The 27412-nt window shown below is 33.1% G+C and overlaps 1 protein-coding gene across 5 annotated transcripts in view; it reads right to left on the reverse strand.

Annotated features, from left to right (window-relative positions):
• The window catches only part of POT1 (protection of telomeres 1), an 80050-nt gene that overhangs the window by 5552 nt on the left and 47086 nt on the right, over positions 1-27412 (reverse strand). For all 5 annotated transcript variants that reach the window (XM_042923587.1, XM_042923595.1, XM_042923570.1 and 2 more), the window contains 8 exons: positions 24434-24589; positions 19100-19269; positions 17885-17973; positions 13202-13258; positions 10962-11118; positions 9408-9613; positions 6034-6169; positions 1578-1666 (listed from right to left, as the gene is read on the reverse strand). In XM_042923587.1, the coding sequence (XP_042779521.1) occupies positions 1578-1666; positions 6034-6169; positions 9408-9613; positions 10962-11118; positions 13202-13258; positions 17885-17973; positions 19100-19269; positions 24434-24589 (1060 nt within the window). The remainder of the gene's footprint in view (positions 1-1577; positions 1667-6033; positions 6170-9407; positions 9614-10961; positions 11119-13201; positions 13259-17884; positions 17974-19099; positions 19270-24433; positions 24590-27412) is intronic.

The raw sequence follows: 27412 nt of genomic DNA on the forward strand, positions 1-27412 counted from the left end.
AAAATCCATGGGTTAAAATGTTACTTTGTGTTTGGAAATGGGAGACATTTATATGTTTAAAAAATGAAATACTGTCTTTCGTTTGTGGAATCCATATTTAAAAGGATTAACTACGGGGGAAATAGAAGAATAAAGCAGCATACAGAGAAATGAATTAGAACACACAGACATGACAAAAAGTGGTTAATACAGAGGAACTGATTTTTAGGATTCTAAAGGTCTCGATAGGTTAAAACTGAGCTAAAACCAAGAAGGGCGAATGTAGAACCTACTCTGAGGGACCACACAAACGAAGAATTGCATTTTATTTTTTTATTTTTTTTTTTATTTTTTTTAAAATTTTTTTTTTTTTTTTCAACGTTTATTTTATTTTTGGGACAGAGAGAGACAGAGCATGAACGGGGGAGGGACAGAGAGAGAGGGAGACACAGAATCGGAAACAGGCTCCAGGCTCCGAGCCATCAGCCCAGAGCCTGATGCGGGGCTCGAACTCACGGACCGCGAGATCGTGACCTGGCTGAAGTCGGACGCTCAACCGACTGCGCCACCCAGGCGCCCCAAGAATTGCATTTTAGAATGGGATGAGGAGACCAAACGGGATCGCAAGGGGCTCACGTGACTGGACCACAAACAAAACAGGAAATAGAAGTACTAACAGAGCTGGATTACAAAAGAAAGAAAACAAAACCAAGTATACAAATAAATATATATACAATAAAATTTTCAGGCTAGTAGAAGCAAAGTGTCCAATTTTAGAGAAATAAAGGTTTTCTTTATATTCTGAACTGGCCAATATTTGTAGCCCTATTTGCAGCTTTTAAGGGCAAACTTTGAGAAGAGCATTGGTAAAGTGAAATGTTTACTAAGGAAGAGAAAGAGAATAGTAAGGAATGTGGTGAATACCAAATGAAGTGAGGGTGCCTACTTGGAGAAATAAAGACTCAATGAAGGCATGACAGATATCTTCAAATGCATGAAGCTGTTGATCTTCTACAAGACCTATACTCTAACTCTAGTAGATAGAACGTGGGCCATGTTAAAATTTAAGTAGGTAGATTTTGCTTCACTGCTAAGAACTACTTAAAAATTAAGGGGATATGTTTGCTTTGCAATGTAATGAGTCCCCTATCACTGAAAGAGTTTTAAGCCAAGGCTGGATGATCACAGTTAAGAACAGGATATAAAAAGCTTCTTGTCATTCTAACTAAAGATGTATATTGGGTGGAGAGTGTAACAGCTGTCTCTAAAATTGTTTTGAATCCTAAGATACTATAAACCGGAGGAATTTTTCAGAATCTGTATTTGTGATTAATGATTAACACTAAAACAAATTACTGAACATTAAAATGTGAGCAATGATTAAAGATACTGGCAGATGCCTGAAAGCAAGTTTTCAAATACGTTTAAACTATGTTATGCTCTTATTATAATCACTGTGAACAGTTTTGCTTAAGTAAAGTTAAACGTTAGCTCAGTCTTTGTCTGGTTTTACTATATCCACAAACACTGAAATATAATCAGTGAGATCACCTTACACAAAGACAGTTGCAGTTGTAGAACACAGAAATTTAGCTAACCTTCTGCCACAGAAGAAGGAATCCAAGGTGTTTTATCAACCAGAGAATTTAGATTTTGTATTGGTCTCAAAGTAGAACACTGTTTACATCTGAAATTAATGACAGAAAAAAAACCATACAGATTTAAAAATAATTTATTATTATAACTCATTTAATTATAACTTACCTTTGCTGTTCAAAATGTACAGTTTAAAAAGTTAATTATTAAATAGTATTGCACCTTCCACATTATAACACACATAATACAAACAGAATTATAAACAAACAAGATTTTTACATTTGAAACAATCACAAAGATAGTATGGTTCAGAATAAACAACACTAAGTTGAGAATAAGAGAAAGGGTCCAGATCTAGATTGTTAATTAATTTGGCTGATTTCTTAATTTGGTAAAATGAAAAAAATTAAAGAGATTATCTCTAAGGACTCTTTCATTTTATGGCTCTTTGATAACAGCTAAGGTATTAAATAAATATAACCAATACCAGAAAATTATTCTCATTAAAGAAGTCAGTAGTAGCAAGACTTTGGATAATATATTCAGTAAGCATGTATTTAGAGGTTCATAGTTTATAATGCCAATACTATACTTATCCTTCATAATGTAAGTCAATCGGAAACTACACAACATACTAAGAATGCACATGATTTAGTATAGGTTATTTTGCTTTATTTACATACAAACATACTTTAAATATAAGTAATTATTTTTTATTATATATTATCATAAGATTAGGAGATGCTACTAAGAAAATATATTTGAGTAAAAATATAAAAAGAAATCAATGTTCAAAAGATTTACGTAGACTCCTTTTCATTTGTAATCTGCGGAAAAGTAGAGGGTACCTATATTAAATATTTTCCCCTTCTAGCCTTCAAATACATAGAAATTTATTCTTTAAGAGAAAAAAGCATGGAGAAAAGACAGTCTCTTTAAAAACAGTGTTGGGAAAACTGGATAGCAACATGCAGAAGAATGAAACTGGACCACTTTCTTACACTATACCCAAAAATAAATTAAAAAATGGATGAAAGACCTAAATGTGAGACAGGAAACCATCAAAATCCTAGAGAAGAACACAGGCAGCAACCTCTTTGGCCTTGGCCGTAGCAACTTCTTACTAGACACATCATCAGAGGCAAGGGAAACAAAAGCAAAAATGAACTACTGGGACTTCATCAAGATAAAAAGCTTCTACACAGTACAGGAAACAATCAACAAAACTAAAAGGTAGCCTATGGAATAGGGGAAGATATTTGAGTCTTCTGATATTGAATATCAGAAGACATATCTGATAAAGGGTTAGTGTTCAAAATCTATAAAGAACTTAACAAATTCAACACCCTAAAAAACAAATAATCCAGTGAAGAAATGGGCAGAAGACATGAATAGACACTTTTGCAAAGAAGGCATCCAGTTGGCTAACAGGATCCATGGAAAGATGCTCAAAATCACTCATCATCAGGGAAATACAAATCAAAACCATGATGAGATACCATTTCACACCTGTCAGAATGGCTAAAATTAACAACACAGGAAACATCAGGTGTTGGCGAGGATGCAGAGAAGGGAAACCCTCTTGTACTGTTGGAGGGAAAGGAAACTGGTGAAGCCACTCTGGAAAATAGTATGGAGGTTCCTCAAAAAGTTAAAAATACAAGTACCCAAGACCAGCAATTAAACTAGTTGGTATTTACCCAAAGGCTACAAAAATACCAATTTGAAGGGGCACATGTACCCCAATGTTTATAGCAGCATTATCAACAGTGAAACCACGAAAAGAGCCCAAACATCCATTAACTGATGAATGGATACAGAAGATGTGGTATATATTACACAGTGAAATATTACACTCAGCCATAAAAAAGAATGAAATCTTTCCATCTGCAATGACATGGATGGAGCTACAGAAGTAATGCTAGGTGAATAAGTCAGAGAAAGACAAATACCATATGATCTCACTGACGTGTGGAATTTAGGAAACAAAACAGATGAACATATGGGATGGGAAAAAAAAGAGACAGAAGCAAACCATAAAAGACTCTTAATGACAGAGAACAATCTGAGGGTTGATGAGGGGACGTGGATAGGCAATGGGCTAAATGGGTGAAGGGTATTAAGCAAGGTACTTACTATGATGAGCGCTGGATGCTATACGCAAATGATGAACCACTAAATTCTACTCCTGAAACCCATATTATACTACATGTTAATTAACTAGAATTTAAATAAAATTATGGGGAAAAAAAAGGCAATAGAATGAAGAAATATTACTTCCTTAAAGACTAGGATATTAACTTTAGACATCGATAAAACAAGTATGTAAACTAAAAATTAAGTATATAAATTAGAATTTAAGGGTAACGAGTAAAAATTAAGTAGAGATTTATTATTTCCAAAGCAATAAAAGACAAAAGAGGGGAAAATTAAGAACATTTTTATAAATGAATCCAATAGAAGATTAGAGGAAAAAAATAAGCTAAATAATAACCAAAAAAGGGGAGGGAGACGGAAGAAGTAATAATGTAAGTGGAAAACAAAATAAGATGTAGAAATAAAACCTAAATATATCAGTAATGAACATATTTTAAACTTATCTACTAAAAAACAACTAAAATCTAGTCCTATTTATTTATGAGACTTCCTAAAATAGAACACAAAGAAACATGAAAGCAAACCAGCAAAAGAACCTCAAAATGTAGAAAGCAAACACCGACCGAATTAAAAATCACAAACCTACAACCACATAGGACATTAAGCACAGTCTCTAAGAAGTGATTAAACAAAGTTACAAAGGAAAAAGAAGTTTTGAATATGATTAACAAGCTTGTCTAATGGACACAAGTAAACACTTTTAAAGACTAAACACAACTATTAAAGAATACACGTTCTTTTTAAAATATAGGCAATATATACAAAATCTGAACAAACATATTCTAGGATACAGCAAAGGTAAATGAATCTCAAAGATCATTATGAAGTGTCTCAAGCAATTTGGTTAAAAAGTAATCTAACTAAAATACAAACAAATGTAGCACCTAAATTGTGTGCGTGAAATTTTTAAAACACACAGCTAAGTAATTCATGGGCCTAAGAAGATATCACAATGAGAAATTAGAAAACACTTAGAAGTGACAAAAGAAAACCAAAAACCAAAAACCTACTACATATCAAATCCTGGGTTAAAGCTATGGCTATTTTCTCAGGGGAAAAATTATGGACTTAAATATAAATATTAAAAAATATACTAAAATTAATGAATTAAGTGAGGTATGCATTCAATTAAAAACATTTGAAAAAGAAAAACCAAGGGAACCTAGGGGCACCTGGGTGGCTCAGTCCATTGAGCATCCGACTCTTGATTTTAGTTCAGGTAATGATCTCATGGTTTGTGGGTTTGAGCCCTCTGTCAGGCTCTGCGCTGACAATGGGGAGACTGCTTGAGATTCTTTCTCTCCCTCTAACTCTGCCCCTCCCCTGCTCATGCATACTTGCTCTCTCTCTCTCTCAAAATAAATAAATAAACTTAAAAAAACAACAACAAAAAAACCCCGAAGAAATCTAGAAAAAGTAAATGCAGAAACTAAAGATAAGAACAATAAAACAACAGAGAGTATCAACAAAACAAAAGCTAGTTATTTTGGCAAAAAAAAGTCAAGGAAAAAAGGTGCAAATAATATTAAGTGGATTCAGGAACAAAGTAGAAATTTAAAAATCATCAAAAGTACTATGAACAATTTTATGTCAATAAATGTAAATTTACATAAGAAATGAAACTATAAAAAATTCATTAATAAAATAGATTCAAGAAATAAAAAAAAAGATAAAAGATGTATAACTGTTAAATAAACTAAAGCATTAGTTTAAAATTCTGTTTACAAAGAATCAGGTCCAGAAATCTGAGCAAAATAACTAAAACCTAAAGTAAGAAAAACCTTTAAGGTTTCATAAGCATTTTAATAATTTGATTGTATTAATATTTTACAAATTCGTAAAACAAAAGAAACCATAAAGTTAAAAAGGTACAAGATCTCGAGAGACTGTAAGTTTCTTGAAATGCATGTCTACTTCTAGCTCCCAATATATCCTGATATCTTCCAGTTCCTCAGTGGCAACTAATCTGTAACTTCGTGGCACAGAAATTTTGGAATTCAATCACTTAACTTTTACTAGGATACAGCTCTAAACCTTTCTCTGTATTAGCATCTAAATCTTTGTGAAAGAAAGCAAATGAATATTAACTTCTGGGCTAGCCTTATACTTAGCACATTGTTGGTATTCGATATATATGCTATCAGAAGAATATAATACATACCAGAAAAATCTAGAATCTTGTACATATAAATTGGTATTCAATAAGTATCCACTGAATATATAGCAACTAGTAGGATAAAATAATAACAATTACTCCTAAGCAGTTATTAATTCTCAAAATTCCCAGATCTGAAAGCATACCCATAGTGATGTACTTTTCCTTGTATAAGGAATGGTACTGAAAGATCAAGGACTTCCAGGTCTTCATAGCCAGATCTCACAGGAATTACACTATGAAACTTATTTGCGAGTTTGTAGATTTCACCGAGTGTTCCTCCTATGAACACAGAATAAATAAATCCTTCAAGTAGTACAAATATAATGAAGGCAAAATTGAGTGTGTATTTAAAGGAACACATGAGGTGTATAGTAAAAGACTAAAAGGACTGAAAGAAAAATACAATGAAGAATTTAATGATTAATACATTTATTATAAAAAAATAATAATTTGTAAACTTAGTATCCTGCACTGATTAAAGAAACCACTACACAGAAATGCTGAGACTTGAGCAAAATAGAAGACTTGTGAAACTTTAACCATCTTCCTAAATTTATACAAATCGCTCTTTTATGCTATAACACTTTGGTTTAAGTATTCAAAAGAAAATAAAATTGAGAGCCAAAATATAACAGGATTCTCATTATTAAATTTGCTATATACTAATAATGTCTAGGTAAATTAAGTCTTGAGTTTGAAATAAGTCTTTTAAACTTCCAGGTCAACATTAAATTTATATATAGCTGCGAAAAGTTTGTGTAATTACAATTCATGTAAAGTGTTTGTTCATTTTTCCTAAAAAATCATTACATTTCTAATTGTATGACACAGTGGCCATGAAAGCCATCACTAGCTGAGAAGAAAGAGTAAGCCCAGGGGTGCAATACTACTAGAAGGCAGGATTATCTAGAATGACTCAAACCTACTGGTTCCTTTCCTGGTGTATTTTTCACCTAGACTGAGCATTCCTCCTTCCTAGGGAAAGAGAATATGATTTATAAGAATACTTTTGTGTATTTCCTAATATTTGTAACGTTAAATTCAATTGTGAGGGGAAAGCACTCCCAGCACAGCAGAATAAGGACGTCCAAAAATACACTGCTCCATACAAGGAAGAAGAACACTGGCAAAAACTGTCAAATTTGACTTTTTTTGGAACTCTAGAAATTAACCAAAGCCTTGCAACAATCTAAGGAGTGTTTATTCAGAATAAGCAGATAAATCTTGGTAAGAACAAGTTTTGTGGTGTTCTAAGTTGCCCAGCTCCCATTCCTCTTTCCACAGCATTGCGAAGCTGGAAGCCACAGTTCTGCCGTGTCGCACTGCAGTTAGGTCCTTGCCCCTGGGTAGGGTTATAATACTCAGAAATATGATAAAATAAAAATAGCTTGCATTTTCATGAAACCCTTTTATATTTTAAAGTGCTTTCAGATATATTTTCACATTTGAGTTTCGTTAAAAAGTTCTGTAAGTCAGTGTTATTACTCTGGATATATTTATTTGTTCAATAAATATTTACTGAGAGCCAGCTGCATACCTAGTGTCCTACCCTAGGAGCTAAAGATACAAAGATTAAAATGAACATGGATCCTAGTTACAGTCTAGTAAGCAAACAAGTCTATAAACAGATATAATACAAATACAATACAGGAAGAAAAGTGATCTACTGAAAGTTCATACACTATGCAATAAAAACCACTCAAATCTGCCTTGAGAATCAAGAGTGCTTGGTAGGTGTAGGTGTTCATTAAATATTTCACATGAATTGTTGAGTAAAGGGAATTATTAAGTTACTTATGAACATTAGAGCAGAAATTCTCAGGAGAATAGCAACAGAATGGCAAAGAGGTACAGAGAAATACCCTGGGTTTAGGAATTGCCTCCGGTTCAATATGGCTGGAGGGTGTAATGGAAATTGAGGAATGGCAGGAGGTGAGACTGAAAGTTTGTGGGATGAGTGACAGGATCAGGAGCTAAAGGTACTTCTTCATTCAAGCTTCTTTTGGACCCTCAAGGTCAACTTGGCTTTATCACAGAATTCTCTGGGAGGCAGTTCACAGGAGAACACTAAGGTGTACTGGATATCCTCCTAGATGGCCCTACAAGGACAATACTTATAGAAACTGATAGTTTCAAAGCTTTATTTTATTTTTAGGGCATACGAATAGTCTTACTCCATTTTTGTGTGTGTGCATGTGTCTGTGTGCTTTGTTTTTATATCTACTTACTGGTAGAGATTCCAGTATTGCTAATGGACTAAGATGATACCACATTTCACTCATCAAAGTGGACACATTTTTTAAAGGGCTAGTATATGATGATGAAGATGGGGGAACAGATAATCTCATATGCTACTAAAGCATATGAATACTACGACAGCTTTACTGGAAAGTAACTGGGCAACATTTACTTAATTCTTTGTGCCCCCCGCCCCCACCTCCCAATTACATTTCATTCAGGGAGAAGAAACTTCATCACAGAGTTAAAATGTCAAAAAACCAGAAACAACTCAGTTCCACTTACTACCTGTAGTGGGGAAGATCCACAACTTCTCTATGATTCAGTTTTCTCATGTATAAAAAAGAGCTTACAATAAGACCAAATGAATAAGAATATTGTCATGGTTAATTAATACATAGAAATTAAAATCATTTCTGGTATGTTGTAAGTGTGTTAAAATAAGAGATGTTCATGAAAGGATACCAATGGTCATATTCATATGTATTTACATATATGTATTTTCTAAAACAGGTACATATTACTTTTATAAATAGAAAAATGTCACTAACAAAAATGATCATAATCCACTATAATAAAGATTAATTCATTTATAAAATAAAACTAAAGATTTCTCTGCAAATTAAAGATGATGTTTTCCTTCTATCATAGAATATTACTGAGGAAGAAAAGTCTCAAGGAAAATTATGAAACTTTAAATTTGGCATGGGGAAAAATAAGTTTATATGTGTGTGTGTATATATATATATATATTAGATAGATATTAAAATTAGTGAAAAGTGGAAAGGAAATGCAAAAATATATATGACTCAGTTTCTTCCTTTTAAAACCTGTCAAGTTATCTTTACTTGTTTCCAGGGTCCCTTCCTTGACCTAAATATCAATAGATGACTTTCAGGTTTTTTTGTTTTTTTTTTTATGGAACAACAGTGACATCCAGAGGCCAAGGTAACAACAACTGTACATAACAAGCAGCCTCCTGATGAAACACTGCTCGACAATGAGCTTGAATCTGATTAAGATTCTATCCAAATTCAACAAGATAGACAAATGCAAACACTTGAGTTCAATATATGATTTCTAAATGTAATTCAGATTAGTTTATATGTGTGTATATATATATATTTAAATTTATTTGTTATATATAATATACTCTATTTTATGTAATTTAATAATAATATGTCCTAGGTTGCCCCTAAAATATATTTAACAATCATTAATCAGAGAAAGACACAAGCAAAAGCTATATTCTAATAAAACAGTAACTTAAATACCTTACCTTCTATCAAAATCAGACAGTCACTTGAAAGTGGGAGAATACCATTATTTTTCACAAAATGAACAGCTACTTTTCGTTCTCCTTGATCTTTAGTGGTCCACATTTTAGAATCATATAATGATGTATTTTGTAGTTTAGTATCTGGGATTATAGTTGCACCCTCTTGTAAAATTATATCCAAATCACCCTCATGTGGAACTTCTTGCCTAAAATCATTGACAATGAAATAATACAAAACAATTGGTATAAGCTTGGAAATTCAAATTTAACAAATTATCCAATTAAGACAAATTTGTTTACATGCTCATGCACCAGCTACTTATTTTAAAATGTGGAGGTAATTCACTTTGCCGGTTAAATGACTCTTATTCACAGAAAAAGATTTGATGATACTTCACAACTAAGTAGATCCATATCATAACTATATTAACTGCTAGCAATTTCCTTATCTGGTTTTGTGATACCAAGGATCCTATAACTATTTCTAACACCAATTCATTCTCCTCTATAAGGAATGTTAAACTTCTCCATGGGAGAAAAAGATACAGCTTCTTGTTAAATATCCACTTACCACCTAAGTAATCTCTTTCACAGGGCACCCACTTTACAAACCAATACTCCTTCCAATTCCTTTTAACCTAGACTGATAATTTTAAAAAGTCACGTGGTAAAGTATGTATACAATGGAAATGGCATGATCTGGAACCAAAATGTCTATGTCCTTGCCTTGGTTCTGTCCCCAACCAGCTGTGTAACTTCAGGTAACACCACTTTACCTTTTTGACGTGATTCTCTTATTTGTCTAAAAAAATGCTCATAGACGGTAGTTTTGTTTGGCAAAGCTATATGACTTTACAGAATTTAACAAACTGTAATTTAATAATTCTTCAACAATTATATAAAATCTGTATTTATATTTTAATTCCGACCATCATTTTAAGCTCAAATGGGTAGAAGATGGTCCCCATTTTATTTAAAGTTTGATGATCAAAACTGTCTACAAATAGTATTATAGATTGTGGAGGAGAAAATATACATATATTAATGTACATACACAAATTATATTTATATACACAAATATAATGGACTACGTAATTATATAATTTTATAATATATATACACACATGCACACACACAAATATAAAGGAAATGTACTATATTTACACATTATATATTTAAAGGGAAGACAGTCAAATTGCATAAAAAAGAAAAAAGAGATTAAAACTAAATTCAGAATGTCTTGAGTAAGTACATAATCATTCTAATATAAATTTATTTTATATAACTATATGTATTCATGCATGTATTAAAGCTACTAAACTGAATTTAGATCTGAAAACAGCACCCACTTTTATTTATTACTACTAAGAAATGTCAGAAGGATTTACTAAAAATTTAGTATTTTCTCTTAAAAATGTTACCACTGTTTCAAAATATAATATACAAAGTCACAATTTACACACGGCCAGGACTTAAACTGATTGGTATATATGAAAATGTATATTCACAAAATTATGAAATAAAAACTTCTGTTTTATTACAGAAAATACTTACAGTGCATGACATTTAGGACAGTGAAGTTTAACAGACTGAAGGAGACTTCTGGGCTTATATGACCTTAATTTTGCTCGAATACGATACTGTTGAGGAGCTTTTTGTTTCAAAATAGCACATAGTGGGGTTTTCTCCAAATAGTGATGATCTGTAAGTACTAAAAATAATTTTTAGATTAAGTCAGAATAACCTACAAGAATAATAAGAATATTCATAATACGAATTCCCCTGAACCAGATACAATAAAACTGAATTATTTAAGTTCTATTGCCAACCTTGTTAATATTTTGCCACATTTGTCATCATCTCCATCTGGTAGCTCCCTCTCCATATATATCTCCTTACATATTCATATATATACATGAATCATTTATGAATAATTTCCAGATATCATGCTCTTTTATCCCTAAATACTTCACTGTGTATTTCAGAAGATTCTGAAGATTGGCATATTACAGTGCAATTTTCAACTTCAGAATATGTAACATTATCACTGAATCAACAGACATTATTCAAATTTTTCCAACTGTCCCTGTAATGTTCTTCCTTAGATCTTTATTTCTGGGTCCAGAATCCAGTCTTGAACCATGCATTGCATTTATTTTTCCTGTCTCTTTGGACTCCTTTAATGTAGAATGGTCCCTCAGCCTTTCTTGGTCTTTTATGACACTGATATATTTGAGCAGAGGCCATTGACTTGGGTGTGTCTGGTTCTGCTCATGGTCAGATACAGATTATGCCCTTTTGGCAGTCTAGTATACTGCAAGTGATACAGGCATCCCTCTCTGCATTGGAACAAGAGGCATACAAGTCACCAGCGTTTTCATTCCTGGGGATGTTAACTTTGCTCACTTGGTTATAGTGGTGTTCAGCAGGTTTCTTCTCCACTATAAATTTATTATTTCCCCCTTTATAACTAATAAGAAAGTACTTGGGGAAATAGAAGTATCTCACTCCTCAGTAAACATTTAGGATCCTGCTAGTTTAGGACCCACTGGTGATTTACAACTAAGTCAGTTATTACTATCATGGTTGCAAAATGATTTTTTTTCCTAACTTCATCATTCCTTTTACATTCGTTAGCTGTCATTCTATTGTAACTAGGAGCTCTCCACTCAATCGCACATATTTATTCATTCATTCATTTGTTCTTTTATTTACTATCCACACGGACTAATGGATCCCTACTACTGTTCGGTTTTACTCCATCACTAGTATTTTTTATTTTGATGCTCAAATTGTATCAGATTTGACATGCTCCATAATTAACTGAGAACTTCTTTACCTTCTGGCACAACAAGATGTTCTGGATTCATCTTGTAATTCTCCTGTCCCAATCCTGGAGTCTGCTATCTCTCCAAGCAGCCCTGATTCTTTTTAAGGGGGAATATCATTTATAAACCAAGATCTGTGCATGAGGTGCATCCATTGCTATTGGGTTGCCATTATTTTGAAGCCCTTTAACTGGACAGAGATAGGATATACATGCAAATGTGTTCATACTTATACTTCCACACACGCACCTGCACATGTATAAATGTATACATATATACATACATGTATATATATGCACACACACACACACAGACATCTACATCTATTTCTACATTTATTTATAAAATCATGAGTCCATACTGACCCTTCCTATTCCAATACAACACCACAAGTTTCTTTCTTCTGGCTTTCCCTCATTTCACAGTTATATGTTCTTTCTCCAATGAGAAACTCATATTATTATAATAGTATATTATAGAGCTTTATTTAATAGACTCGTGCTTAAACATTTTTTTTCTTAATTTTTTTCATCTTTGCTGAACTAACAGAAAGAGGGCATCTGACAGATTTACTATCATTGCTAACATTAAAGTTTTGGGGTATACTGCCTTTATGGGCACATCGCTAAATTCATAGTGTGAATAGATAAAAATTATGTCATATATTTTATCACATTCTCAAAATGAAATAAGCCCCACTGCACTGTTAAATAGAATATGTTTTACAAACCTCATACCTGTAGGACTTAAAATATATGTTCAATGTAAAAACATGTATCTTTCTGAGTTCCATTTTATGCCAGTTAGGATGAGGTACAGAAATGAAAGATAAATATGTGCATATTTTCGCCCTCATGGATATCTGCTCTCAATAATAGATAGGAACAAATTAGTTGATAAATGTAAGGACAGACTTTATTATGCACACTATTACACCCTTATTTCAAAAATGAAACATAGTCTTACTTGTAGCTGATAGTTGCTGACATCTTTCTACCTCATACAGTGATACTGATCCAGAGCCTAGAAAGAAAAAGGAAAGAAAAAGGAAGAATTATACAGTTTTAAGATCCATGAAAAATTCCATATGGAACTGAAAACTATATAACATTGTTGATAAGAATTGAAGAAAATCTAAACAATAGTAAAACATGCCATGTTCATGGACTAGAAGGCTCAAAACTGTTTGTTAAGACATCAATTCTACCCAAACTGATCTGCAGAGTCAATATAATCCTAATCAAAATTGCAGAGGCTTTATTACAGTAAAAGATAAGAGACTCTCACTTAAGTGGAAATGCAAAGAAACCAGAATATAAAATATAATTCTGAAAAAGAATAAAACTGGCAGACTTATGCTACCTGACTTAAAGACTTATTATAAAGCTACAGTAATCAAGGCAATATGATATTGGCATAAAAACTGACAAGCATATCAAGAGAATTACATAGAAAGCCTAGAAATAAACCTGCACTTACATGGTCACTTTGATTTCTGATAAAGCAGGAAACAACCCAAAGGGAAAGCACAACCCTGGTGCTACAAAAACTGGAAATTAGTTTTAGGAGAAAAAAGTTTACTTCATACCATACTATGAAGTATTTCTGACTGGAAAACCCAGAAATAAATCCACATTTACACTCACTTGATTTTTGACAAAGACACCCAAGCCATCTCATAGAAAAAAACAAAAAACAAAACAAAACAAAAAAAACAAAAAAACTAATGGTGCAAAGACTGGAAATTCATATTAAAAACAATGTCTACCTCATAGGGTACTACTGGGTATTACAAGGGAATTAGCGATACAGGCAATACAGATGAATTTCAAAAACAGTACATAAGAGAGAATATATTATTCCATTTATTTGAAGTTATAGACAATCTATGGTGGAAAAAAATCAGAACTTCTGGGGATGGACTGAATGGGAAGGAACATGAGGGAACTTCCTGCAACAAGGGTGATATTTTACATTTTTAAAGGGGTTTAAGTTACACAGGTTTATGTATTAGCCAGAACTTGTGGAATGGTACACTTCAGTTGTCCACTGAGTTTAACTTTACATCAAAAATCAAAAAGGTTCATCAACAAATACTGAATTCTAGTTAATGATGTTATTCTGAAGTTTTGAGGAGGCGTATTTATTTCTGCAACTTACTTTGACATGGATCAAATTATCAGATGGGTTGATTAGGAGAGAGTGAGAGAGAAATATATGACAGAACAAAGAGAATCCAGAGAGCAGGTATATGAGTGTTCACTGTACAACTGTTCCAATTTTTCTGCATGTTTGAAAATTTTTATTATTTTAGAAAAACACATTGTGAAAGAAATAAATGGAGAAGTGGATAAGACAATAAAGTTATTAAATTTAATAAGATGATGGCTTGATGAACACCATAAAATAGGATTTTACTTTAACAAGAAAGCAAAGGAGGGGCGCCTGGGTGGCTCAGTCGGTTAAGTGTTTGACTTTGGCTCAGGTCATGATCTCACTGTTCAAGGGTTCAAGCCCCACATCAGGCTCTGTGCTGACAGCTCAGAGCCTGGAGCCTGCTTTCAATTCTGTGTCTCCATCTCTCTCTGTCCCTCCCCTGCTTGGCTCTGTCTGTCTCTTAAAAATAAATAAACATGAAAAAAAAATTAAAAAAACAAGAAAGCAAAGGAAGTGAACATAGCAGTAAGTTTTAATAGTGCTTTCTAAAATGAATTTGAGACTAAAAAAGTATCCATATTTTGGAATTACTTTGGCTTACATTCTATTGCATATCATAGTATGTTTGGGCAGCACCTGGGTGGCTCAGTGGTTAAGCATCTGATTCTTGGTCATGATCTCACAGTTCATGAGATCGAGCCTGATATTGAGTTCTGTACTGACAGTGTGGAGCCTACTTAGGATACTCTCTCTCTCCCTCTGTCCCTCCCCCCCCACTCTCTCTCAAAATAAATAAACTTAAAAACAATTTTATAGTATGTTTTTATAATTTTTTTATGTGGAATCATACACAAACATGCATTAATAGTCCTTCTTCCTCAACATCACTAATAAATGGCATAAGAATTCATGACAAGAGAACCTGACTGGACATCATAAGCTGGCTAAGTAGAATTTCAATGAATCTGATCACCTAGTATTAGCCATTCTGCATGAAGTGAAAACAATTGTAAAAACCTTAAAAACAGTCGAATAAGAAGAAAATCAGAGAAACTGTGTAAAATATATATATGGTCTCCCTCAAACTGCTTAAAATAATGTTAAAAACCCAATGGAAAATCAGGTAAAAGGTAAGAGCAGACAATTCAAAGAAGAGGAAGTAAAAAGGGCTGATAAAATATATAATATTTTCTATTTCCCAAGTACTCAAGGAAACTAAGTAAGATATCACCTTATATTTGCTACACTGCTATTTGCATATGAATTCTATGGCATTTTGTCATATAATCTGACAGCATCTATTAAAATAAAAGATGTGCTTATCCTTTGATCTGTCAACTCCTCTTTTAGGAGTTTATTTTAGAGAAAGAAAAGCAGGAATTTATAATTGTTCAAGGATAGCTATTAAAGCATTATTTGTAAGAGCAAAAAACTGGAAACCTGAAGGTGTATCAAATGGAAAATAGCTACATTTATAATGTTAGACTCACATTACAAAACATTATGCAACTATTAAAATGAGTTTAAGATTTGGGTATGCAACTATTAAAATGAGTTTAAGATTTGGGGCGCCTGGGTGGCTCAGTTGGTTGAGCGGCCGACTTCAGCTCAGGTCATGATCTCGCGGTCCGTGAGTTTGAGCCCCGCGTCCGGCTCTGTGCTGACACCTCGGAGCCTGGAGCCTGTTTCGGACTCTGTGTCTCCCTCTCTCTGACCCTCCCCCGTTCATGCTCTGTCTCTCTCTGTCTCAAAAATAAATAAATGTTAAAAAAAATTTTAAAAAATAAAATAAAATAAAATAAAATAAAATAAAATAAAATAAAATAAAATAAAATAAAATGAGTTTAAGATGGATTAGCCCAGGAAGAGATCTATGATACACTGACAAAGCAACTATGTAGTATGTCCCATTTTTTAAAATATTTTAAACAGAGGGGAAAGTCATATCTGTTAATGTACAGGCATATATATTTCTATAAACATGAAAGTGTTGAAGAAACCACACTAAACTGTTAACATTACCTCAGTAGTGGGCATAAAGGCATGAGGAAGCTGTGTCACTTGGTATCATGACATGTATTATTAACTTTATAGTTTAAAAATAATTTTAAAATCTCTGAAAAAGGAGAAAAGAAATTTCAAAAAGTGTAATTACAAATTATGCTGTCTCCAAATGACTGTCAGTTGAAGTAAATTGCCCTCCTAATTGTAGTTTAACTAATCACAGATCTGGCCAGGTGCTAGGAAATGTGGAGAGTTTTAAGGCAGAGAGAATAAAGAAATAAATTTAAAATATGTCCAAAAAATCAGGGGCACGTGGGTGGGTCAGTCAGTTGAATGTCAATTCTTGATTTCAGGTCAGGTCATGATCCCTGAGTTGTGGGATCGAGCCCTGCATCAAGCTCTGTGCTGAGCATGGAGCCTGATGAAGATTCTCATTCTCTCTTTCTCTCTCTCTCTCTCTCTCTCTCCCTCTCTCTCTCTCTCTCTCTCTCTCGCTGTCTCTCGCTCTCTCCCTACCCTCCCCTGCTCGCACTCTCTCTCTCTCTCTCAACTTAAAAAAAAAAGGTACAAAAAAATCAAATAACCTGCAGTTGAATCTGACTGACTTTGCCTTTAGTTAATAGCTAAGTAACCCTGGGTGACTTACACGACCCCTGTCACTCAAAGCCTGTTTCCTTTGTGTAAAAGGGACAAAACAATTTCAACCTCAAAGGAATACTGTTAGGATTAATGCATGTAGGCACTTAGTAAGTTCCTACACCAAGCAATACATGTTAATTTTAATGCTTGTTATTACTAGTATAGAAAAAAAAATACTCATAAAATAGATTGTAAATGTGTGTGTGTGTGTGTGTGTATGCATATATAAATGGCATAGATTCTAGGTCCCAGAATGTACCCTTGTACATTAAGACAGTAAGGCAAAATAGTAAAGGACAAAAATCTTGCAGATTTTTAAAATTTAGATTTGAACAGTATACAATAATATAATATATAATACAGAACTATGTGTGTGTTTAAGAGCTTGTAACTAGGTACCTGATTAACTTGATAAAGACTGGGATCTATATGCATCCCTGAAATATGTATGATCAAAAAATAATTGAGCTCTTTGAAATAAAGCAGCAAAAACAATCACTGTTCATATTAGAAACTGACAAGCAAAATGGTTGCCTAGGAAATACAAAATCTTAATGAATATATATACATACACATATAAATATATACATATAAATACTACATATATCACAAATCAAGTAATCCTTACCATCCCAATTTGAAAATGCAATTACACAATAAGGGAAGAATAATGTTTACTTTGCATAGGACACAGATAAAGATTTAGCCTATTCCTTTACAATGAATATGGATTTAACAAAAAAGAGAAAGAGGCAGAGATGGGAAGATATTCAAAAAAAGAGAATATTGATTGATAAAGCCATTTTACTTAGCACAGACTAAACTGTTAACATTAAAAACTGTCCTTACTTGAAAGAGACCGAAAGCTGTCCTCATGTTCTGACTGACATATACCATCAAAACACTGACCGGCTGTCAAATCTGCAGATTCTAAAACCCTATAATTGAAAGAATATAATTTCAAATCAAATTGCATAAAACAAAGTCAATATGATCAGTTCCGTTCTATCCTTAGAATATAAGAAATCACTGAAATTGTATAAAAATTACGTATGTGTGTAGTACACCGTCTTCAGTAGAAAGTCTACAGCTTTCTTCAGAGTATCTGGGAGTTCTAAGATCCCCCAAATTTAAAAAACCTGATTCTACAAAGATATGAGTGAAACAGTAGGATGATGAAATACAGCAAACAAAAGTAAACCAGGAATTTATTGGATGGCATTCTGTCAGAACAATCTTACTCCAGATTCAAAAAGTAAAATACTATGCTCTATATATGGAAATATGAGAAATAAAGAGGTACAACTGATAGAAGATTATTAAAATAGCTAATTTAATTGGCTTTACAAGTCATACTATTTCAATATATTAAAACATAAAAATATTATTTCATTTGAACTTACTGAACAGGTCATTTTCTAGAGCTCTTTGAAGACATGCAGAAGATTTATTTTTTATTCCTCTAGAATCCTGGTCAAAAAGTTTCTGTACACAGTGAGCACCAGAAACACTTGACAAAGAAGGGAACTGAATATGTAGCAGGACCTAAGGCATTATTCACTTTCTGGGCACATTTCAAAGTTTTTAAAATATACTCTAAAACATTTCTGTTACCTATTTGATCGGTCCTAGGCACTTTAGAAAGATAATTATTTTTTCATGGCAGGATTAAGTACGTTTGGAATTCTAGATATGTATCAAGTTTTCCAAACTTGAGCTCAGCTCCAGTTTCAACTGTTTGTTGGCGTTACGTGGGGAATGTGACCCATGGTGGAAGAAGAGAATAAGCACACAGAGTAGACATAAGTGCACAAGAACTGTTGGAAACCTGACATTACACCCCTAGCTCTGCTACTGTTTAGCTATTTGAACCTGCAATCACTTGAGTTTGGTTTCATTTGGTTCACCTATTTAGACAAATGGATAATGGCACAGTAGCCTATGAGGATTGATTACAAAGAACTTATCAAATCCACCCACCCCAGCACAGAACAACAGTATCTTGGAAATCAGCTTAATTAATACCTTATTTACAACTTCTAAATAGGTGTATCATTTGCTTACTTTTTCAGTTGATCCACATCAGAGTTACTTTCTGGCAAGACTCTGATTCCCCGGCCATAACTGGTACCCCCATGGAGATGAAACTCTAGAGCTAACAATGTTGCTTGGTTCTCCAAATTCACTGATTGAAGTTTGGTATGGAGGCTATAAATTCTAAGAAAGCTTCCAACCTAAAAATAGATTATTTACGATTTAAAAAATGAGAAAAATCAAACAATTTCTGATACATAAAATACTTAACAACAAATATGGGGCACAGACCAACAGTCAAAAGTGCTGACCTATCAGAAAGGATACTGGTATGCGATACTGATGTGTACTGAATATCAGTCTCAAGGACACTGTATCAAAACCAAAATGTGTTTTTATGTGTGCACGCACATGTGTATATACATGTGTATATACGTGTTCGTGTATATTTAGGCACGTATATATGTATATACCTACACATACGTAGACTCATGTATTTATGTAGATGTGTATATGTAGTATATAAGTGTATGTACATATGCATATTACGTATCTATCTATCCGTATGTTTTTTCTAATGAAAGACATTTCAGAGATACTGAAGTGTGAAATAAAACTGAATCTTAGCAGTGATAAAATACACTAGTTAAGAAACCTATAACCTAAATCAAACCCAAGCCCTCTATTTGATTTGGAAGCCTGTTTAAGGTTTCTTAACTTGCTTTAGCTACTTGAAGGTAAGATTTCATTAAATACGGTTGCTAAAATACTCTCATTATGAGAATACTAGAAAATATTTTTTAATGCGCTATAATAGCAAAAATATCCCCCTATTCCACAAGTTCTATGGAGATAGCAAAAATATCCCTCTATTCCACAAGTTTTATAGAAAGAAAACTTTTGTAATAAGAACTCTTGTCACCATGTGAAATACATTCTGTGAGTTCAAATACAAAACTAAACCAATTATAATTTTTAACTAAATGTTCTACAATTTTAGATGTTTTATTTAGTCTTAAAAATGTCTTTAACTATAGAGTATTTGTTTAAGGGAGAAGACTTAAAATGACAGATGCAGAATGTTTATAAAAGAAATTGACACCTACTCAAAGGAAGAAGCTACATAACCTTTTTCCAACCCAGTCATGTTTTTGTGAGAAGGAGATAGGACATTTAGGTCTTTTTTTCTCTGACTTCTTTCACTGACATACATCTACAACATGGCAGAGGAGCAGGGTAAAAAGAGTCAGAGAAAGAAAACTCCAAAAGAAAAGAAGACAAAACTAGTTTTCCTTATGGTCTCTAAAGTGAGATACTAGAAGAAAAAAACAAAACAAAACAGTCCATTTCTATTTACTTTTATCTAACTTTTTCTGGATGTTTATTATTCTGTGATTCCTTTTCAAAGTAGGTAATACACTAGTACACATATAAAAAAAGCACTTAGGGAAGGCCTAAAACATGCAGGGACCTGGCTGGCCCAGTCAGTAGAGCACGTAACTCTTAATCTTGGAGTCCTGAGTTCTAGCCCCATGTTGGGGGAAGAGGTCACGTAAGGAAAAAACAAAACAAACAAACAAACAAAAAAAACAAATTAAAAACCACCTCCCTCTAAATAAAATGCTCCATGTAAATTAAAAAAAATGCTTTTAAAGGCCTAAGCATGGAGAAAGATATCATATTCATAAATAACAAGCTTTAACACTATAAAGATAGTAATTTCCCCCCAAATTAATTTTTAAAATCAGTATAATTTCAATCAAAATCTCCAGTGTCTTACATGAAATTTGAAAAGCTAATCTGAAAATGCATACAGACGTGAACAGCAAGTCAAGTTTGAAGACTAAACTGCGGGAGTGGGGGGTGGGGGAGGGGAAGGTTTGCTTGATCTGTAGAATCATTTAAAAATAAAGCTGTAATAATTAAGACTCTCTGGTATTAACGCAGACACTTGTATGAACATGGATATATCTTAAAAATATAAAAGAAAAAAGTAAATTACAGAATAATATATACACCTTATGCATTTTTCAGAGAAAAGTACATTATTAAAATAAAAGCATAATAAACCTGGGTGTATATACCTACATGTTAGGATAAATAGAAAGATACTAAGGAGCAAAACATGAGAATGAGCAGAGGTACAAAGAAGACTCAACATGTAGAGATTTATGTCCTAAAAATTAAAAGCACCTGAAATTAGTGTGGCAAAACATTTAAAAATATTAAGTTTGAATGGTAGGCACATGGGTATTTATTACACTATCTTTTCCACTACTATATTTCATAATAAAACAATATTTAAAGACCACGAAAGAATTTCTTTATATAAATAGGCTATCAAGATGACAAATTGTTATTTCCACAAATTCCTTCTGGAGGCAGCATTGTATTTTTTTTAAGCTGGCTAAATATACCATGAAATGTGCCAGATGCTGTACTATAATAGACACACATTGCTTAGTCTTGTCAGTAATGTGATAAGATTCTAAAATTACAAGTGAGGGAGTCATAACCAAAAATTATAAAAATATACTTTCACAAATTGTGATAAATATCCCTTTCAATGAATATCAAAAAGGAAGTAAAGCAGGGGTGCCTGGGTGGCTCAGTCAGTTAAGCCTACAACTCCTGATTTCAGCTCAGGTCATGATCTCATTCATGGTTGGTCGTGAGATCAAACCCTGTGTTGGGCTCCATGCTGAGCAAGGGGTCTGCTGAAGACTTTCTCCTATCCCTCTGTCCCTCCCCGCTAGCAAAATAAAAAAGCAAAGCAAATGTAGCTATTAAGAAATCACTATCCCTTTAGAAATAATTTAAATCTTCCCTATAAACTATCGAGAAGTTCCCTTTAATAGTTTTAATTACCTGTATATGTCTGAAAATAACCTAACTATATAGCTCTTGGGTCACTGAAGGCCAAAACATAATTATGACTATAAATTTTTTATAATTATGTTTAAATTGTGTCAGGATAAGACTGGGGATTAGAAATACACTGCTTTAATTTCTAGACAAAAAGTTTGTGATGTGTGTGTGCTTGTGCACATGTGTGTGTGCCCGCATATAGGTGGGTTTGTGCATGTGTGAATGTGTAACACTCAAAAAGCAAAATTTAGGAAGAATGTTAAGGGCGATTTCAACTGTAAAATGTACTGCATATAAAAGCCAATTATATTATACTTAGATTGCCTTCACTGTCTTCTCTTTATTAAAAACATTTTTTTTTCCTGTTCCTATGCAACAAAAATACATGTGTCCCATGTATTTCAGTATAAAAATGCAATTTCAAACAGTTGTCTTCAAGCGTTGATAAGAATTCATTTGTATAATGTCATCTGACTGGGAATTTCTTAAGTTAATATGAAATGGTATAGAGGTTTCCTTAGTATAAATAAAATGTGATGTCAATATACATTAACTAAAAGCTTACAGTTGCCTTACTTATACAGAGAAAATCCCTTCCATTTTTCTATTACAGTGTAGATAAATAATGTAATATTATGATATCTTTAGAAAAAGATTAAGTGCCCTATATTTTCTTAGCAATGTGCGCTCAGAGCACCCTCTAGTGGGTAAGATAAGGTAAACAAAAAGGGACCTGAAAAAAATTCACAGCTCTCATTGATTTGTTCATTCACTAGCAGATACTATTTACTTCATCTTTACTGTAAGAAAAGCACTGTGCTAGGTGTTATTCAAGTCTTGGACAGGTGAGAGGGAATAGGAAAACTTATAAATTCAGCATAGGGAAAGAGAGGAAATTAAATTGTGAAAGCGGAATCTAAAAAAAAATGCAAATCTTTTTTCATTCAAAAAAGAACTCTATCTGTATTTTAAAAAGACTTTGAGGGGCGCCTGGGTGGCTCAGTCGGTTGGGCGTCCGACTTCGGCTCAGGTCATGATCCCAAGGTTCGTGGGTTCGAGCCCCACATCGGGCTCTGTGCTGACAGCTCAGAGCCTGGAGCCTGTTTCAGATTCTGTGTCTCCCTCTCTCTCTCTGACCCTCCCCTGTTCATGCTCTGTCTCTCTCTGTCTCAAAAACCAATAAACGCTAAAAAAAAAAAAAAAAAAAAAAAAAAAAAAAAAATTAAAAAAAAATGAGACTTTGAATTGACTCTATCATTATGTGTATTTTTGAAATAATCAGTGTAGACAAAATCAGGGAGAAGCATCAAAAATGTATTTTCAACAGTCAATTTTCTCTGATCTGTTAGGTATGAAAACGTGTATACACACACACACACACACACACACACACACATACATACATATAAAGGACAAGCAAGTTCAGTTATCACCCCTCCTGGACCCAGACTTTAGCCTCATTTATCGATGAGTTGGGGGGGCTTATTTGTAACGCAGTGTTAGAGGAACTATTTCCTTCTCCAAGAACATTTACTTACAAAGGGAGACTGGGCATAAAATTCAGATCGAAAACAGCTGCAATTCACTTTTACTGTTTTCTTCCTATAAGTAGGCCATATAACTTTCTATAAGCAGGCTGTATAACTCCCTAAAGGTAGGATCGAAGCTATTTGCAATAAAGAAAATCATTTCTTTATACTGCTTAAAAGGACTGGCTCTGGAAACCAAACACTACAGATTCACATACAAGTAGCCGTGAAATCTTGGGCTTAACAGCTGACTCCTCAGTTTTCTCATATGTAAAACGGGAATGGTGACAATACTGACTACACAGGATAGTGCTAAATACATCTGAAGTGTTTAACAAATGTTGCTATTATCACTGTTGTTATAATGATGCCATATGTTGCTAGAAAAGATACTTCCAAATAAAAGACACAATACAATGAAGAAAAATATTCCCTAAAATATTAATAATCAAGAAGTGCCACATCTCAACAGTGAGCTTTTACCTAAAAAAACCAGTAACTCAAAAGCAGTGAGCAAATTCTAATAAACTGTACAGTATAAACACACACAATTTATGACAGATATTAGAGGTGGATCAACAATTTCTTAAACTAATGAGTAGAAAGTTGTAGGCTAAATTTTCAAAACCCAATTTATAAAGCTTAAATGTTTAAGTTTACAAACATTTTATACAACCATATACCAGAACATTTTTCCTTACTACTTTTATGGTAAAGTTGTGTACAGTCTTAAAATATCCAGGAAATGTTCTTTAATTTTTAAAAGTTATTCAAGCCATTATAATTTAATGAAATCTTCTAATATTTTCCTTTTTCTAATAACTTATTTTAAATACATTTTACAAATAAAAATTAAAGAAAAATAAATTTGGAGTTAATTTCTAGACCTCAAATATCATCTATAAATGTGATTTACCCCCACATTGATAAAAACACAAAATAGAAAACATTTGCTACTCAACATCACCTTCAGAAATTTTGCCACTTGAACATGATTATCATAGACTAAAATGTCTATTGTTAGATTCTGTAGCTGATGGATGTGACTTAAATCTCCTTCAAGTGCAAGGTCTTCTATCAAGACTCTCCAAGATGGGAATGGGGTCCTGGTGCCATCCCATACCTGCCATAACAGGGTAAAGCAAACTTTAATGATCTTTCTGAGCAACAGTGGAGACTTTAAAAAGAACATTATTTTCCGGTAATATAACTTACAAGTATTAAATGTATTCCCCCAAATATCTGCTAAACTTTAAAAATGGTGTATATTCTGGTTGTAAAAGGACTACATAGATATAGGTCATGTAGAAACTATAAAGAAAAAAATTGACACTACCTGGAAAAAAAGTGCTAACACATTGTTGAATTTCTTTATCTTTTTTTCTTCTGTGTATTTATGTGTCTTTTTCTGTTTTTAACTGGCATTATATTCTGCTTTGCATTTCTTAGCTTACTGTCGAGCAATTTATCAGCTAATATAAATATTTTTCTAAAATATGATCGTCAATTGCTTCTTTCATTTTATGCTGTGGATATACAAAAATTTATTAAACTGATCCCTGTACTGGTGATTTGCTATTTTAAATAATTTAAAATACACCTTTATGACTACATCTGCTCATTTTCTTAAGTATAAATCCCTTTTAGGAATGTATTCTAACCTTTGCTTATTTTTTCACTTTGTTTTCATTTGGAAGAGGCTTTTAAAAGTACAGATAGGAACGTTCTGTTTAAGTTAGAGGTTATGAACACAAATGAATGAAAATCGTGCTGGAAAAGGAAAGGACATCTTGGATTGCTACGTATGCTACATTAAGATGAGGATGGGAACATGGGCACAGGAGGAGTATGTGCTACCCTATCCTTAGGGTGTGAGCTAGCCTGCGTTGTGCTAGGCTTTGAAGAGATGGCTGTGCTTTGTTATAAAAGGGTATGACAAAAGACATCTGGCATGAGATAAGAATGCCTCTGCATGTGAGAAATTTGGCTGGACAAGAGAAACAGGCTCTCTGAACAGAATACACTCATTTCAGCTGTCTGCCAGCGTGAGCTTACAGAGGAAGTACTGAATAACGTTGGTGACTATTCCAAGTTTCAACTAAACAATCACTGAGTTTGGGTCACTCACCGTTCCCTAAATTATTCAAAGAACCAGGATACACACTCTGGGAGCAGGTACAGTGTATGTCACGAACTTTTTTCTCCACCTGGAATGTGTTCTTTCATACTGTTTTTGTGACTTTTAAATAGCTTTACAGATGAATCTCCCAGCCTTTTGGGGGAGGGGCTGAGAGAGTAGAGTGTAGCTACATTGTTTTTATGCTTCAGTTCTAATCACCTAGAAGTCTTTTTTTTTTTTTTTTTTTAATGTTTTCTGGAACTTTTGTAATTTTGTATCAAAACTTAATCTGTTAGGAATTTGTATCTTATGTACAGATCTGATTCTTTTCTAAATAGATAACAATCACCATTTAGCAATCTGTCTTCATCAATTTGAAATGTTATGTTATTATCATGTATGTCTTGTATGTACAGTGTAAGAGGTTCCTAATCTTTTGATTAACTAATTGCACTATAATTTCAATTACTATAATTTCATAATATGCTTTAATATCAGATATCTGAGTTTTTTTTAATCAAGCTATTCTTGTTTTATTCTTGACCATTTAATGTTTCTAATAAATTTTAGAATTACAGTCAATTTAGAAAATTTGGTTTTAATTAAAATGGCATTTTATTCTTTAAGAAAGAATAAAAAAATATTTGAATATGCTCAATGAAGTTTTGTAGTTTTCTTCACAGAATATCAGGGATTTCTTTCATGAATTGGCTTGTTTCACAGTTGATGTGACTTTGAAAGAACTTTTGTTCACGTATATGTTCTATTTATTACTGATAGGTACCAAAGCTACATTTTACTAATATTTAAACCAGTTATCTCATTGAATAATTTTATTAATCCAAATAGCCTTTCAGTTCATTGTTTGGGTTTTACATCTTGTGACTAATGACCTTCTCTTTTTCTTTCTTTTAAAAGAGTTGTAGCTCTGGGGCGCCTGGGTGGCTCAGTCGGTTGAGCGTCCGACTTCGGCTCAGGTCATGATCTCACGGTCTGTGAGTTCGAGCCCCACGTCGGGCTCTGTGCTGACAGCTCAGAGCCTGGAGCCTGTTTCAGATTCTGTGTCTCCCTCTCTCTCTGCCCCTCCCCCGCTCATGTGCGCTCGCTCGCTCTCTCTCTCTCTCTCTCTCTGTCAAAAATAAACATAAAAAAAATTTTAAAGAGTTATAGCTCTCATTTTTTTTTCTTAGTGAATTTCTTAAGATTTCCTGAAAAATATTAGGTAACAGAAAATAGTGGGTATTTTTGTCTTGTTCCTGGCATTACTGACTCCAAAATTTGAACACTAAATATTTTGTTTGATTACAAGAGAAATTTTTTATCAAGTTAGGGAGGCATACTTCTAATTCTAAACATTTGACATAATTTGCTAAACATTTTCACAAATCTATTGAACATTCACCAAGAGGAATGTAATTTTCCTAAAGTTATCCTAAAATTAATTCCTTAAATTTCTGATTTCTAAAATAAACCATGGATTGCAGTGTATTACTGTTTTAATACATTATTGGTGTAACATGTCTACTGGTATGATTAAAATGAACTAGTATCATAGTTACTAATAAAGGAATCAATATTGGTATCATATCCATGTTCAGACTGGATATGAGACCAGATGCCCAAACACTGGAAATAATTATGTTGTTGCATTCCATGCTTTCCACAACTCACTTGGAATAATGTCTGTCTCCTTTTGTGCTTAAAACATAATTTAAAAAGTTATTTCTGCTGTGTGATAGGAAAATCAATCTCAGAAAAACAAATCACTCAAAATTCAATTTTCCAGAGGTAATGAGTAAAATATTGCTATATATTCTTCCTAATACA

Source organism: Panthera leo, chromosome A2 (assembly GCF_018350215.1).
Source record: "Panthera leo isolate Ple1 chromosome A2, P.leo_Ple1_pat1.1, whole genome shotgun sequence".
NCBI classification, from domain to species: Eukaryota; Metazoa; Chordata; class Mammalia; order Carnivora; family Felidae; genus Panthera; species Panthera leo.